This window comes from Bidens hawaiensis, unplaced genomic scaffold, assembly GCF_021521415.1.
Source record: "Bidens hawaiensis isolate Kalapana, Puna unplaced genomic scaffold, B.hawaiensis_p1.1 tig00029316_1, whole genome shotgun sequence".
Classification (NCBI taxonomy): domain Eukaryota; kingdom Viridiplantae; phylum Streptophyta; class Magnoliopsida; order Asterales; family Asteraceae; genus Bidens; species Bidens hawaiensis.
The window spans coordinates 209848-227892 of NW_027494843.1; the positions used below are offsets into that span (position 1 = coordinate 209848).

The following is an 18045-nucleotide window of genomic DNA, read 5'->3' on the forward strand; positions in this document are numbered from 1 at the left end:
GTAGGTTTGAGCGATGAGTTGTTTGAGCAATACGATCAAGCCAATGTGTTATTCGGAAATACTGTGCACGTTGATGTTGACGAAGATAAGGTTGAAGCACGTGGCACTGCATCAGACGGGAATACATGACACGGTTACGAGATGAAATTGCTGATAGTAGTTTTGCATCAAGCCTTGGACATAAAGCACATAACACTCAACCATCGGCACACCGGTTGATTGGTGCATGTACCATTGTCTTTCGGCTATCAACGCCACCACATGATTCCTGATTAACCTTCCGCCACTTTTAACGTTATTTTCACGAGATTAGTAAAATAACGTCAAAATTAGTGCAATTTCACTTTTGCCCGCCCAAGAGTTCACATATATATACATTATATTTGGCCACCGCAAGCAAGGCGTAAACTGATCATTTGAGATTACTATTTAAAATATTTAATAATCTACCCACACAAAGGGACGAAAATCATGTTAAGAGTTCATAAAATATATAATTAACAAGACTTTTAAGAATGTGATGATTTAATAAAAACTAATCCCCTTTACAACCAAGCAAATGAGTAATATGATATGTCATCCATATATGGAATGGTCATCCATATATAAAATGCATTATATTATTTATTATTATTATTATTATTATTATTATTATTATTATTATTATTCCACTGACACATTTAAAGACAGTAAAATGAATGAATTTTTTACAAGTTCAATTTTTTTATAGCATTTCTAACACAAACTGCTTAGTTTGTTGTGACATAACCAGCTTCACATCCTAAGTTTACGAACACTATTGATAAAGCACATAACAAATTAACATGGATTCATTTTAATTATAATAGCTTTTCTTTAAAGAATTAAGCACTATCATCAAAATAAAAAAAAATTAAAATATTAGAAGGAAAATTAGATTTTAATAATGAAAATTATAATTAGTTGGCCGATAAAATCTACGTACGCATTGTGAACAACAACACTACTTACTCTCACTTTGGTTGTCTAGTAAAAAGGTAACTATATTTGCATCTAATTATGTTATTTCAAAACAGTTTGTATCAATCAGATTGAGATAGAAATTATTCTAATGTTCATCATGGACAAAGGAAGTTACTCTTACGTTAATATGAAATTGTCATTGAAAACAATTTTTTTAACATCATTTGAAATCAACTCCAATACCTGAGTGAGTCTTTTTAAGACGGGATGCCAACCGTCCATATTAATTCTGACACTCCCGATCTAATTCATCCAATGACACAATGAAAGATAAAACCTCTTGAGTCATGCTTTGAGCATCACCTAATGTCAATGAACCAGAAGACCAATTTCTTTTGGCAGGTTAGCATTGTGTATTTTATAGGCAAATAGGAAATAATTAATCCCATTATTTGTGTATTGTATGATAATAATCTTAGATTTAAAAATTACCACAAACATTTCAAACTTTCAACTATTTTTGTCTCAATAGTCATCCGTTAAAAAACACTTGACGCCGTTATGTTTTTTTTTTTCCGAGTTTCAAACCGATGCTCTAGGGCTTTTGATCGGAAGAAGGATAACTGGTGTAAAACTTATCTTGAAACGGTGATCCAAACAACGAAATAGTTTCAATTCGGGCGTTTAAATTTCCAATTAATAAAAATCAATCCATTTGATACATAGTTTCGAGATAAGTTTTACATCAGTTAACCTGTATCATTCTTCCGATCAAAGCCCTAAAACATCGGTTTGAAACTCGGAAAAACACGTAACGACGTTAAGTGTTTTTTAACGGATGACCACTGAGGCAAAAATAGTTAAAATGTTGAACCGTTGGTAGTGATTTTTAAAGGTGAGATTATTATCAGCCAATACACAAAATGTGAGAATATTTATTTTCAATTTTCCTATTTTGTAAAAGGACTCTAATTACTCATTGGAGAATACCCAAAGGACCATTTATGCAACAACCTCCCGCAATATATTTCCCTCTAATATTCGAGCATCAGCATTCAACAATTGCTGTTTACCCCTTTTACCCCTACGACCTTTTGCCCTAATTAGTCTTCAGCCCTAATCTTCAATCATTCGCAATCGCCACCGTCAAACGCATCATCGCCGGCGATGGATCCACAGGTTCAGCAAGCACAACTGGCGGCCATACTCGGCGCCGATCCAGCGCCGTTCGAAACCCTAATTTTGCATCTCATGTCGTCATCCAACGACCAGCGCTCGCAAGCCGAGCTTCTATTCAATCTCTGCAAACAAACCGATCCGAATTCGCTCTTCCTGAAGCTAGGTCAGATGCTGCAGCTTTCGCCTCACATGGAGGCTCGTGCCATGTCAGCAATTCTGTTACGGAAGCAGTTAACTCAGGATGACTCGCTGATTTGGAACAGGTTGTCTCCCGCTACTCAGTCTTCGCTTAAATCTATATTATTGACTTGTGTCCAGCAGGAGGAGGCGAAAACTATTATGAAGAAGTTGTGTGACACGGTTTCGGAATTAGCTTCGGTTATTTTGCCTGATAACGGTTGGCCGGAGCTTTTACCGTTTATGTTTCAGTGTGTGTCGTCGGATTCGGTGAAACTGCAGGAGTCGGCTTTTTTGATATTTGCTCAGTTGTCACAGTACATTGGGGAGACGTTGATTCCGCATATAAAGCATCTTCATGGAGTGTTTTTGCAGTGTTTGACAACGTCCGGGAGTGCGGACGTGAGGATTGCGGCGTTGAGTGCGGTGATTAATTTTATTCAGTGTTTGAGTTCGGGTGATAGAGATAGGTTTCAGGATCTGCTTCCTGCGATGATGAGGACTTTGACTGAGGCTTTGAATGGCGGGCAAGAGGCTACGGCTCAAGAGGCGTTGGAGTTGTTGATTGAGTTGGCTGGGACGGAACCAAGGTTTTTGAGGAGGCAGTTGGTTGAGGTGGTTGGGTCTATGTTGCAGATTGCTGAGGCGGAGACGTTGGAAGAGGGGACTAGACATTTGGCTATTGAGTTTGTGATTACCCTAGCAGAAGCTAGGGAGAGAGCACCGGGTATGATGAGAAAATTGCCACAGTTTATCAGCAGGTTGTTTGGGATCTTGTTGCAGATGTTGTTGGATATTGAGGACGAACCTGCTTGGCATACTGCTGAAAATGAGGATGAGGATGCAGGGGAGTCTAGTAATTATAGTGTTGGTCAAGAGTGTCTGGATCGGTTGGCTATTGCTCTAGGTGGGAATACGATTGTCCCTGTTGCGTCTGAGCAGTTGCCGGCTTACTTGGCGGCTCCTGAATGGCAGAAACATCATGCTGCTCTGATTGCTCTTGCACAGATAGCTGAGGGATGCTCAAAGGTAAAAATGTTATTGGAATTTATTTGTTGTAGTTTGGATTATATTAAACTGTAACTATGATATATAAGTATATGGTTATGCTTGTTATTTTTGTGTTGTTTTGGAAAACAATATTGTCTTCACTGCTGTTTCCGATATTTTGAAACTTGAATAACTTATGATGCAGGTGATGATCAAGAATTTGGAGCAAGTGGTGACGATGGTATTGAATTCATTCCAGAATCCTCACCCACGTGTGAGATGGGCTGCAATTAATGCAATCGGACAATTGGCTACAGATTTAGGCCCAGACTTGCAAGTCCAATACCACCAAAGAGTGCTACCAGCTCTAGCTGCTTCAATGGATGACTTTAATAATCCGCGTGTTCAGGCATGTTCCGTTTATTAATGTGTATATGTTGGTTTCGTTGAGTTAGCATTGTATACTCATATCCATGGACTTATGGAGATATAGAACTTACATAAAGCTCTAGCTAGTAGCTACTGCAATGGTTGCTTTAAATTATTTGTTGTATATCTTTTGGAATTTGATCAAATTTATATGGAACTTGCTTCCTTCTATTTGGGATAATGAGTTTTTGATTGAGTTATACAAAGCCATGCATGATATAGCGAGCTTAGTTTGTACTAATATTTATGATTTTTAATGCACGTTAAGGGAGGAGTTTAGGGTCCATTATATATGTTTCTTATTTTAGACAAAGTCTAGTTGTAGCCTGATATGCAAAGTAAACAAGACTAGTTTGAATAAATAGTTCTCGTCGTACGACAAAAATCATTTTTTACTTTATAATGCCTTATACAAGGGGTGATCTCATTTGTATTCCTAAGAATTTATTAAAAAGTCAAAGTTGAGTTACATCTGACTTGAGAAGTAAGCGACACTAGTTTTGAACTTGAGAAGTAAGCGGCACTTGTTTTGAATAAATGCTTTTTTGCCCAACTATGAAGTCTTTATATTCAATCGATCACCTTTCTTTTTTGCAGTATCACACCTTTCATTTTTCTTTATTTGTATCTTTTTATGATTAGTGAGCATGGTATATTCTCAACCAACGAATATAGCTTACCAAATATCTGAATGACATCTTACATCTTGAGTGCACTTCCAATCTCATGTTTGTTATTAATATATATTTTATTTTTGTTCTGCAGGCACATGCTGCTTCAGCAGTGCTAAATTTTAGTGAGAACTGCACTCCTGATATCTTGACTCCTTATTTGGATGGAATAGTGAGCAAGTTGCTTGTATTGCTACAGGTAATTTAGTTGGGGTGGATGCTGCAATTTATATGAGCAAAAATGCAAAATATGTCTTTTAAATTGACTTAATGATGCTTTTTTTTTATGTAGAATGGTAAGCAAATGGTACAAGAAGGGGCTTTGACTGCTCTAGCATCTGTTGCTGATTCATCACAGGTAGCATACACATCATCACTTTTAGTCTCTATTTTCTAGAATTAGAACTTTACATTTATTGTTTAACTTGTTTTTTGTGCATTAATAGGAACACTTCCAAAAGTACTATGATGCGGTTATGCCGTACTTAAAAACTATATTAGTTAATGCAAATGATAAAGCCAATCGTATGCTTAGAGCTAAAGCAATGGAATGCATTAGTTTGGTTGGAATGGCTGTTGGTAAGGAAAAGTTTAGAGACGACGCTAAACAGGTAAGCTTCTGTTTGTTTGATAGTCGCATTCTCATGTTTTATATATATATATATATATATATATATATATATATATATAGGGGAGGGTTCGATGGGGAACTCCAAAATAGTGGGGAACCATGCATTTTACTTGTAAAAAAAATAATATAAAGCTCGATTTCATATGTACAAAAATAGTTTTAACATAAACTTTTTTGGGGATTTTGCTTATAAATACATGTAGAAGACATTCCAATAAAAAATTTTAATTTTCTGAAGAATATATTTTTTACCCTTTTTCAGCCGATTATTAAATTTTTTTTTTGAGAATGGATTCTACATGTGTTTATATGTAAAAGCTCTAAAAAGATCATCCAAAAATGTGTTTTTATGTAAAAATGAATTTTTTATTATTTTTTTATGTGTAAAGTAATGGTTCCCTATATCCCCACTTTTTTGTGGTTCCCTTTTGAACCTACCACTATATATATATGTATATATAGATTGCATTATTATCTTGCTTCTTAATTCATGAATAATTATGTTTATCTTTTCTGATTGTGTGTTAAGGTCATGGAAGTGCTGATGTCATTGCAAGGATCTCAAATGGAGACTGATGACCCCACTACCAGCTACATGCTTCAAGTAGGTGTTACTTTTTAGAGCAATTGCCAAAAAAAGAAAATAAAAAAGAAACCTTTTGTAATTTTGCTAAGTTTGTACAATTGTACATGATTTATACATCCTTAGATGTTATTTTGAATTAATAAATTTCTCCACTTTTAAATTTTATTGATAGGCACTTGATTTATTTGTTTTAAAAAAGTATTTGTTTTTTTGCTTGTTAAATTGTTAAAACTTTGTAAAAAAACATAAAGTCTGACTTTTTTTGTTAAAAAAGGCGTAATGTCTACTTTATAAAAAGGTTTTTTTATTAATATTTAAAAGTTGAAATTTAGTTAATTAGTTCTACAAACTAACGTCTAAGAACTTGTGTGCAAATTCAGCAAAATCTATAGGAGCTTTCAACAATTGCTCATTCTTTGTCACTCTTTGTTTCTGTAGGCATGGGCCCGGCTATGTAAATGTTTAGGGCAAGACTTTCTTCCTTACATGAGTGTTGTTATGCCTCCTTTGCTTCAATCTGCTCAACTGAAACCTGATGTCGTCATTACGTCAGCAGATTCAGATAATGAGATTGATGAATCAGATGATGAAAGGTATCGTATTCTCTTGTATTAACTATATATATAATTTTTAATTTGGATAATACTGAGAGTTGCATGCCTTGCAGTATGGAGACAATTACACTTGGTGATAAAAGGATAGGGATCAAAACTAGTGTTCTGGAGGAGAAAGCAACCGCTTGCAACATGTTGTGTTGTTATGCTGACGAGTTAAAGGAAGGTTTTTACCCATGGATTGATCAGGTTTAAAATATTTTTAAAAACGTTAATATACTTTATTGGTTTGGTATGAATAAATGCTAATGCATTTACTTAATAGGTTGCACCAACCTTGGTGCCACTCCTCAAGTTTTATTTCCACGAAGAAGTTAGGAAAGCAGCTGTTTCAGGTATTTTTATATGATTTTTTTCTATGGTTGTAAAATGAACCGAACGAATGTGAATTAGGCTTGTTTTATTAGCTCAACAGATGAGCTAACATTAACAGATAAAGTAATAAACTTGTTCATGCTTATTCATGTTCGCTTGTTTAAATGCTAAACGAAACGAAGAAATGGACATTGTCAAACAAATTTATTGAGAAACCAGAGAAAACAAATCGATTTAACCATTTTTAATGTTATATATTTGCTTATATTTTAACCAAATTTTTAATACACATGAAATAAACGAACATAAATGAACGTTAGCAGGCGGACAACAAACATATGTGGACATATTAAGAAACGTTCACAAGCATTAATGTACAAATGCAATCTTTGTTCTTTTTAACTAAACACACCAAAAGTCTTGTTTATTATTGAGTAAATGGCAACAATGAACTAAGAAACGTTCACAAGCGTTAAGGTACAAATGCAATTTTTGTTCTTTTTAACTAAACACACCAAAAATCTTGTTCATTTATTGAGTAAATGAACAATAAACTTCCAGCTGAACGGTTAGTTCATCTACAGCCTTAATCGTCTCATACTTTACAATTTTCCATATGTATAATTACATTTAATCGAATTTATATTTTCTAGCCATGCCGGAGTTGTTGCGATCTGCAAAGTTAGCCATAGAGAAAGGACTTGCTCAAGGTCGTAATGAATCTTATATAAAACAGCTGTCTGATTACATAGTCCCCTCTTTGGTGGAAGCTTTGCATAAGGTAATGTTATTTTTTCACAGAATTTTGAGATTTGGCAAATGGCAATCTTGATCCATTCACATATGAATGGGTTGATCGGGTTATGTTTTATCTTCTACATGACTGAGGTAAATTTTAAAAATGTTAGGTAGAAAGAAAACTGGCCAAATGAGTCGGAACTAGTCAACAATTAAATCTTTATTTCCAATGCACACACCACTTAGATCTTATTAGTTATAATTTATAAAATCAGAATATTGTTCAAATGGCGTTATTTTATAATCATATTTGTTTCACTAGTTATTTATGAGAAATTTTAAAAATTATAAAAAAAACATTCTGGTTTAATCGTTGCAGGAACCTGATACAGAAATCTGTGCAAGTATGCTGGATGCGTTAAACGAATGTATACAGGTTAGTTATAGTCTTTATCAAACGTGTGAGTTAAAGTTATTATCTTTATAGCGTTTGATTACACATAACTGTATATAGATCATAGAATGTTGAATCCATTTATCTTAAGTGTTTTTTCAACATGGGGTATTAGGTATCTGGACCACTTTTAGATGAAAACCAGGTGAGAAGCATTGTGGATGAAATAAAGCAGGTAATCACAGCAAGTTCGAGTAGAAAAACCGAAAGAGCAGAAAGGACAAAAGCTGAAGATTTTGATGCTGAAGAAGGAGAATTGCTCAAAGAGGAAAATGAGCAAGAGGAAGAAGTTTTTGACCAGGTTTTTGTTCAACAACTCTTTTCCTCTTATTGTCCTTTTTTAAGTTTATATCTTTACCAAACATAAATGGAAGTTGAATCACCAACAAGGCTACAGTTACAAGCATAACAACGTTATTAGTTATAATAAGATTATGGCATGGCATATCTTTTGTTTTTTCATAAATTACGGTTAGCAAAATTGCTTAATGTAAACATGATCCTGTTTTTTAGATATTTGTGTTTACCCTAATTTGCTGTTTCAGATTGGTGAGATTTTGGGAACATTGATAAAAACATTCAAAGCCTCTTTCTTGCCTTTCTTTGATGAGATGTCATCATATTTGATGCCGATGTGGGTAAGTATGACAATTTTATTTTTTGACACGATAAGTATGATATTTTGAAGTTGGGGTAAAATCAGAAATCTGTTAACGATGAATACACTTATTCACTTTAGGGCAAGGATAAAACAGATGAAGAAAGGAGGATTGCAATTTGCATCTTTGATGATGTGGCAGAACAGTGTCGTGAAGCAGCTCTAAAGTATTATGACACATATCTTCCTTTTCTCCTTGAAGCTTGCAATGATGAGAATCCAGATGTTCGCCAGGTCAGCATCATCACTGTTTGATTGATTTCTGCTTTCTTATGATCTGAACTATATATATTCTTTAAAAATTCAGGCTGCTGTATATGGACTTGGAGTGTGTGCAGAGTATGGTGGTTCTGTCATAAAGCCACTTGTTGGAGGTAAACTATATGATATAACATTATGAAAACTGAAAGGATAAATATGAAACATTGAACTTTTACAAAGATGTATGGCAATTACTCGTGCACTTATTTTTACAGAGGCTCTTTCAAGGCTAAATGTGGTAATTAGACACCCTAATGCTCTCCAGCCTGAAAATGTGATGGCTTATGATAATGCTGTTTCTGCTTTGGGGAAAATATGTCAATTTCATCGTGACAGTATCGATTCCGCTCAGGTAGATCATACTTTATATTTTTTTTCTTTGATTATAAATATGTCTATTTGCAAATAATATGTTGTGTTGTCTGGCAGATTATTCCTGCATGGTTAAGCTGTTTGCCAATCAAAGGAGATCTTATTGAAGCTAAAGTTGTTCATGAGTTGCTTTGTTCTATGGTCGAAAGGTAAATATTAACAATGCTCTCTTTTAATTCTTTAAAACATTGTTTTTATTGTGCTCCTAACAAACTCCACTGTCCAATGTTTATATTACAGGTCAGACGTGGAACTTCTGGGTCCCAACAATCAGAATTTGCCAAAAATTGTTTCTGTATTTGCTGAGGTTAGTTGTTCTTAATCTAGTTTTTGTTAGTTATTTTTACTAGATGTGCACATTTTAAGCTGTTTTTTTATGGATGGGTTGATACGACCTATATTTTATGGATAATGAGTAGGGAGGAAACTCAACTTAATTGGGACAGGTAATACCCAGCCCAGTTAGGGTGTGGGATTAGTTTGAACTTTTTGATGGGGTTGAGAATTGTAATATACCTGATTACCCGATAACATTTGACCCATTTACCCAACTATATACCCAATGTACGTGAAAACTTTTTTTTATATATTTATATATATTCTATTCTAGATATTCTAAATATATTATAAATCAATTATTCTATGACATCAGTTATTTGATTGAAACCTGACGGGTTTTGGTCTGGGTATACGCGACTGGTATTTTGTCAAATCCCGATAGGAAACCCGATGGGGAAACCCGGAAAGCAACGGGTAATTATCCGATAAATACCCAACAGGTTTGGGACGGGCTTTAACAATCGGGTTCGGGTTTGGGACTACCTAAACCTGTCCCAAACTCGACAATGACCCATTGTCATCCCTAATAATGGGCAAAATACATTAAAACCTAGCTAAAAGGAACATGCTAAATAGGATGAGGTTGAAACAAAATGGTTCTTGTAACTATATTACTATATTAGACTCGCTAGTCGCTAATGGTTTTATTAGAGAAATTAGTAGCTTTAGACAGAAAGTGTGGACCAACCAACTTGATCTGGCCTGTTTAGACACTTACTTTTTACTATATAGTTTATATGTTTATGACAATTTTAAATTAAAAAGACGGCATTTGCCATTTGATATTAAAAGTAGGGGTGTGAACCAGCCGATCCGAGTTTCATTCGAGCTCGGCTGGTTTATTGTTTTTCATTATTTTTAAGCTCGAACACGGTTATTATTCGTTAGTTTCTTTTTAATTATATATATAAGTATGTATATATGTATATATAGTTTTAATTTTTGTTCTAACAATAAATAAATTATTTAGTTATTATTATCAGGATCATTTTTAAGCTCGGGCCTGGGCTCATTTAAGATTAACTAGATTCAAGCTTTTAACGAACCAAATTCAAGTTTAACTTACTAATAGCTTGGCTCGTTTACACCACTAGATAAAAGTATAAAATGGTTTGACTATATTTATAAAAACAACTAAAACTAACAACAGAGCATATTTTGTAAAATAATAGTGCTCTCATTTTATATTTTCAACAACCTTGTATTTGTCAACTAGAATTCTATTGGATGTATTTATGTCAACCCTCACATCTGCTTACCTTTTCAACCTTAATTTTAAAACTTTGTTTCTTAATTTTTGTGGAATTTAGATTCTTTGTGCCGGCAAGGATCTTGCAACAGAAATAATTCTCAACAGAATTGTCAACCTACTGAGACAACTGCAACAAACACTGCCGCCTGCAACCTTTCAAGCAACATGGGCATCTTTGCAGCCACAACAGCAACTTGCAATACAATCTTACCTTACATCATAACATCATTATCCATCATACATATACACAAGAAGCCTCTGGAAACATCCTCGTCGGCTGCTTGTTTTTTTTGTGGAAATTGATGTTGGTTTTTAAATGTGTCAGTGGTGTCTCACCCATTCTTTGCGCCATAAGATGTTCATTTTTTCAGTGTGTCGTTCGGATGGGTTGTTTGGTTGAGTGTGAACAAACTTGGAAGGAAAGTTGCATATTTGATATTTTGTTGGTATATTGTACAACTATTGTAGATGTTGGTGCATCTATGGTTGTGAGGTTTCTGTTGGTCACCAAGAGTTGTTTTAGTAAAGCAACTCTTATCTGAGTTTTGGGTCAATTTTTGTTGTTTTTGAACATAAATTAATCAACTTGTTTATTTGGTATTTATCACTTATTTGGCTTGTTCTTTGGAGACAGATGAATTTGCTGTTTTGAACTCATGTTTGTTATCCTGTTTTTTTGCAGCTATTGTTTTTAGAGATAAAATATAAAGTCATGGTTTTCTATGAATATTTTAAAAGTTATATGATACCATATTTAGCTAATAAAAGCATATGATATCAAATACATACATTAAGTTTTTGCATACTCATTGAACATTTGAACCTTTTTCCTTTTCAATTTCTGGTATATGAGCTTAAAATCTAGGTATTTATAGTAGGGTCACCGTTGGTTTGTTTCAAAATTCTATTTATTGAAAGACTACATGTAGTGCCTTTATATATCTTTTAAAAATATCGGTGAATGTTGTATATGCACAAAAAAAGCATAATATAAAAAGTATACTCATTTTCAAAATTACGACTATACAAAAGTTTGGATTGTAAGAGAAGGGTATAATAGTCATATTAAAGTTTGTAATTAATGAACTGGGCATATGAAAATATTAGGTATCTTATTTAATATACTATATAAAAAATTTTATTTGAAAAATTATGATATTATTTATGAATTTGTTTGAAAGGTGTTCAGGGCCTACTTTGTTATAAATTTATAATTAAGTAAATATGATGATATATAAGACTTTAAAATTACAAGTGGGTTGTTAAAATATTTTAAGGCTAATCATTTTAAAAGGGTATTATATGAATTTGGGGCAATCAGGTAGAAGAGGGATGGTAAGGCTTTGGCCTTTTGGGTGAGAGGTCCAGGGTTCGATTCCTGGCTATGGTGGTATAGGAGAATCTTAACACGTTCAAAAAAAAAAAGGTAGAAGAGGGAACTGGTGACTACGTGTGTTCCGACAACACGAATGTTTGGGAGAGGTAGCTAAGCAAAGCCGCCAAAGGGTTACTAACTGTTCCGACAACCTTGTTTATGTTTTAGGAGCTACCAATTATCTAATATATATAACTAGTTTTAGAGCTGTTATATACGAAATAATTCAAATTATAAAATTATAAGTAAAACAAATAATTAGATGACGTATATGAAAAAAATGTATTACATCTACGCTTATATCTATACAATGTGTAAATAAATTGATTTTATTTATATAACAAAATGGTTTTTTTAAATGAACTTAATAAAAAAATGTCCGTGCAAAATCGTACCCGAGAATGCTTCTTTTTACTGAAAAATTCATTCTCAGTGTCATATTATGTATAATTGAAAGAATTTTGGTTATGAACCAATTTCAAAAATAAGACTTCTCATACGATAGTAGTTCTAACCACTCAGCCTAAATACAAAAGAGGCGTTACCTTTATTGATATATTTATCAATTTACCACCCATCAAAAGAAAGTAGGATATTAAATTGTAACAATGGATGTTCTTCAAAAACTATGTTTTTCTGAGCTATACCATAAAATAGATTTTGATAAGTTTCAGAAGGCTTCTTGCCATTGAGGGAAAAATTAATGTTGACATAAATATTTAAAATTTGATAAAAGTTAGAAGCATTGATAGGCATGGGGGTGGTATGTCGAAAGTGTTCGCAATCTTTTTTCTTAAATTTTAACAGTTGAGGGAAAAATAGTCAATTTGCCAAATCGTACCCGAGAATGCTTCTTTTTACTGAAAAATTCATTCTCAGTGTCATATTATGTATAATTGAAAGAATTTTGGTTATGAACCAATTTCAAAAATAAGACTTCTCATACGATAGTAGTTCTAACCACTCAGCCTAAATACAAAAGAGGCGTTACCTTTATTGATATATTTATCAATTTACCACCCATCAAAAGAAAGTAGGATATTAAATTGTAACAATGGATGTTCTTCAAAAACTATGTTTTTCTGAGCTATACCATAAAATAGATTTTGATAAGTTTCAGAAGGCTTCTTGCCATTGAAGGAAAAATTAATGTTGACATAAATATTTAAAATTTGATAAAAGTTAGAAGCATTGATATGCATGGGGGTGGTATGTCGAAAGTGTTCGCAATCTTTTTTCTTAAATTTTAACAGTTGAGGGAAAAATAGTCAATTTGCCAAATCGTACCCGAGAATGCTTCTTTTTACTGAAAAATTCATTCTCAGTGTCATATTATGTATAATTGAAAGAATTTTGGTTATGAACCAATTTCAAAAATAAGACTTCTCATACGATAGTAGTTCTAACCACTCAGCCTAAATACAAAAGAGGCGTTACCTTTATTGATATATTTATCAATTTACCACCCATCAAAAGAAAGTAGGATATTAAATTGTAACAATGGATGTTCTTCAAAAACTATGTTTTTCTGAGCTATACCATAAAATAGATTTTGATAAGTTTCAGAAGGCTTCTTGCCATTGAAGGAAAAATTAATGTTGACATAAATATTTAAAATTTGATAAAAGTTAGAAGCATTGATAGGCATGGGGGTGGTATGTCGAAAGTGTTCGCAATCTTTTTTCTTAAATTTTAACAGTTGAGGGAAAAATAGTCAATTTGCCAAATCCCGAACCTTTTGATTATTTCAAAAAATGTTCTTAAAAATAAACTTGAAACCCTAATCATGTTTAAAATTATAACTTTCATACTTTTGACAATTTAAAGTCAACACTTTAAACCCATAACAAATTTGACGATAAATCTATTTTGCATTCTCACACTTTAAATACTTAAAATTTTCATTTTTGATCCGTAACAAAATTTGACCTAAATGTAGTTAACTTGTATCAAGCAATCTATTTATCAACTTTTGACCCATAAAATCAAATTTAACATCCACAAAAAACCAAAATAATTTTCATTTGAGAAACATGATTTATTATTGATTTTTGGAATTCACCAAGTATTTTGAAATATATAGTAAAATAATATGTTAATATTTATATTTATAAAAATATATAGATATTATATAAATATAGTGTAAAAGGAAATTGAGTATTTATTGATTTATTACATATATTATGATATATTAGTTTTGGAGGGAAAAAAATTGTGAGAATTAACCAAAACATGACAAGTGTCTTCATTTATTTTACTTTATTAGAATAAGGTAGATTTGAAAGTTTGGCGACGCTAGCATCTTATTGGTCTAAGTGGCGGTCCGATATTGGACAAAGGCTTTTTTTTTTTTGTAATTTTATTTTGTTTCGTAGTTCCAGTATCGTAACGAGCATAATTGAAACAAATTAAGTTTGTGTCGATTTACCACCACAAATTCCGAGACCAACAACGCTCAGGTTTTACCGACTCACCACCGCAACGCCCAAGTTTTACCGACCCTTTTGTTTTAATTCCGATACCTTAAGCTGGTATTGACTGAATTTGTGTCAACTCGTCGTCGTAATGCTCGGGTTTTACCAACGCCCGGGTTTCAATGCTGGGATTTTGCCATGCGCCGGATAGAAAATCTAGTTGGCATATATTTAGAATCGCCACATTTTATTTTAAACAACACAAGCCTGTCTGCCTATAACCTAATGACAAAAGGTGACTTCATACGTTCGCGGTCAAAGACAATGTTGTGGCGTGAAAGAAAACAAAGAAAAGAGTATGCTCGATAGCCTAATCAACATTCTCTAGATTTGAAATTGATCGTATAAAGGCGTACGATTTACGCCTGCAAAATGAGTTGTATGATGTACGATTTCGGTCTATGCTCGTACAGGGATTTGTATGAAATTTGAATTCACTTTAGCTTTCCTTAAATTTTGAGGATAAGATAAAAAATGAGGAATGACACGGAGAGTATTTTTAGATAATTTTCTTAAATTTTGAAGAAAAAAATTAGAGAGAGAAAATGCTATTACTTGATCTATACACACCCATATTTTAAAAAAGAAAATTTCTAAAATATTTATTTCATAGAGAGAGATTTCGTTTATATTCTCACAAATCAAGAGTTTCATAAATGTCCCCACCAAACAGGTCACCGCCTTTATTTTTCTTACTTAACCGACGTGTTTGCAGTGGCGAAGCTTGGACTAAGACACCGGCGGGCCGGACTCAAATTTTCGGCCGAAAACATCTAAATTTACACTACGTATAAAAAATTCGGACGAAAACAAATAAATATACACTACTACACGAAAACCCCGGAGGGGGGGGGGGGGGGGGCACCCCGGCCCTAACTAAGCTTCGCCAGTGTGTGTTTGTCCTACAATTATTTAATAGCAGCTGGCCCCAAATCAGGTCGTCCCATACGAGTTTGTAAATAGGTAATCCAGACGAGTTTGTTGAACAAGCAGGTCATCTCGACGAGTTTGAAAACAAGTTGTCACAGTCGAGTTTGGTGAACAAGCTGGTTATCCCAGTCGACCTTGTTGAACAAACTGGTCGTCCAGACGAGTTTTATTGACCCAAATCAATCGTCTCTTGAGTTATTGATAATACGTGACGTCTACTTATTGGTCTACAAACACGTCGTCTCACTTTAAACACACGCCACTGACGACGTGTTTAGACGGTACATTTCCTAAACTATTAATTTGTGTGGACATAACGAAATCTCTTTTTATAAAAGGGGTATTTGGGAAAATTTTCAATTTTAAAAAGAATTCATGTTAAATGTAGATTGCAGCTCTTAATTGGTAGTAGAAAAGAAATGCTCTTAGCGTAGGCGTGCCTCAAAAAGATTCCTTTTTTACGTCACACAAAACCTTTTATTGAAGTTTTTTATAAAAATGAAACAAATTATATTAATATTAAAAATCAACTAGTTTATTTTAAATAGAAAATAAATCAAATTATTTAAATATATTTCAAGAAAAGGCATTTCTTGTCTTTATGTGGGCAGGTAATCAGTCTCGGTTATATTCCGTAATCCCCTTAATTTTAAATTTAAACATAAATAAACTAGTTTAATTAACAACTCCAATAGAAACCAGCTGGGCTAGCCCAGGTGGCCAGGCAAGTGATGGGAGACCCGGGTGTCCTGGGTTCGATCCTTGATGCCGACCGGATTTTCCCAGAGCATAAAAACCTGTCGTGCCTTCGGACGGGGTGAGCCAACTGGGTTTTACCGGGAACGCCAAGCCACTTGGATGCCAGCGTGTACCCCGATAATGTCAACATAGTCTGGCTTGAGTGGTGGTGGGGCCGCATTGCGATCGCGATACTGCTTAACTGAGAAAGTCGCCGTTCAAACAAAAAACTAACTCCAATAGAAAAAGAAATTTAAATTTTAGGAACAAATGAACAATTCACACTTTCTAGAACATTAAAATAGTTTTAACAATAATTTCATTCATTTAAATTGATTTTTAAAAATGTATTTAATTCCAAAAATATAGAAGTGAATCATGAGATACTATAAGTATTAAAGATTATGCATCTATTTTTCACTTATATTTACTCTTATTTTCATGATTTCATGTATGTAAGCTCATTAAAATATATAGGAATATATATCAAGCTCATAAATACAACGATAAACATTAAATCATTAGAAATGAGTATTGTATGTTATAACTCAGTGTTGGATCATATATACCACTATACGCACCAATTTATGTTTTTACTTGACATGATCATCATATCATACACCAGCAGTAGAAAATTGTAAATAACTTCAAACCAAAACATAAAATTCAGAACCCTAGCTTCTTCAATAACATCAATATCACCTTGTAAGATCTTTAAACACACTTCTAATCATTTTTTTGTGACCATCAAAGTTCTTTAATCTTCCATTGATAACTATTCTCGCCTCATAATTGTAGCTCTGTTGTACAACTGTGGTGGGGAGGAGGAAGAACGAAGATAGAGTGATGCTTGGGAGTAGCTTAGAAACAAACAATCATTTTGCTTCGACTCCAATTGACCAATTTATACATTGATCTGATTACTAGGTATTTTTAAAGCGAGGATAGATTAAGAGCTATCATCGTTACAAATTAAGTAATAAAGGCGCTCAAGTTGTTTTGATGACGTTTTATATAAAAAAAAACAAATTTAATGATGGCTTAATTATTGACATATTTTATTATTTATTTTGGTGGAAAAGGCATTTTTTGTCCCTAACTATGATGTTTCAATCTCGTCAATATCCCCCCATTAGTTTTATAAAGTTTGGACACGATCAAATTAATAATAACATTAGCTTTCATTCAAATTGTGTTTTTTAATATGCACAATTCTAAATAGATTATGAAGACTGCCAACATGTCAGTTTATTTGTAAACATGGCATAGAATTGATCACTTGTAAAATCTAATTGTGTGATTAAAGATATCAAACAGTTATCGTGTAGTGTTAGATAATATTTTTGTGATATCCCTCGATTTCGGGTCAAATTGTATTTATTTTGTATTTGTTTTTATGTTGTAAACCGACCCGATTTATATCCCGAATATTTCAAATATATAAAATATTGGATTTTATGTTACTAAAACATTCCCGCTTGTCTAATTTGAAAAACCCCTTTTACAGATTCGAAAACGGACTTAAAACGCTCAAGATACATCAAAAACGAACTTCCGGACGCGAACCGACGTGCAGACCAGCAGCCCCATCTTTTTTTGTTGTTGTTGTTTTGTGACTTGTCTTGACCCCTCTTGCATGCAAACCTTGTTATAACACCCCATGCTTGACCCTTTCAACCCACCCTATATACACACCCCTATCCCCTTCATTAATCCCTGCTCATTCATCTTTTTCTCTTCCAATTCTCAAGCATTCAAAGGTGTTCTTCATATTTTTTGGCAGTTTGACTTTCCAAAGTCAAACTGACCATAGTCTTACATTATAATCAACTTCTTAACACTTATTTATACTTGAAGATTTTTATACAACATATATATATAATAGCACCCTTTGTACCTTCGGTGGGCATTTCTCCGGTC

The 18045-nt window shown here is 33.4% G+C and overlaps 1 protein-coding gene across 1 annotated transcript; it reads left to right on the top strand.

Annotated features, from left to right (window-relative positions):
* Positions 1-2109: 2109 nt before the first annotated feature.
* LOC143578652 (uncharacterized) lies at positions 2110-10934 on the top strand. The gene is made up of 19 exons (XM_077062159.1): positions 2110-3327; positions 3494-3697; positions 4483-4587; positions 4681-4746; positions 4835-4999; positions 5549-5623; positions 6044-6198; positions 6273-6408; positions 6485-6554; positions 7188-7315; positions 7652-7708; positions 7842-8027; positions 8272-8364; positions 8466-8618; positions 8692-8758; positions 8861-8997; positions 9075-9166; positions 9258-9324; positions 10667-10934. The coding sequence occupies exons 1-19, from the start codon at positions 2110-2112 to the stop codon at positions 10829-10831; spliced, it is 3339 nt and encodes a 1112-aa protein (XP_076918274.1). The 3' UTR covers positions 10832-10934.
* Positions 10935-18045: the final 7111 nt, after the last annotated feature.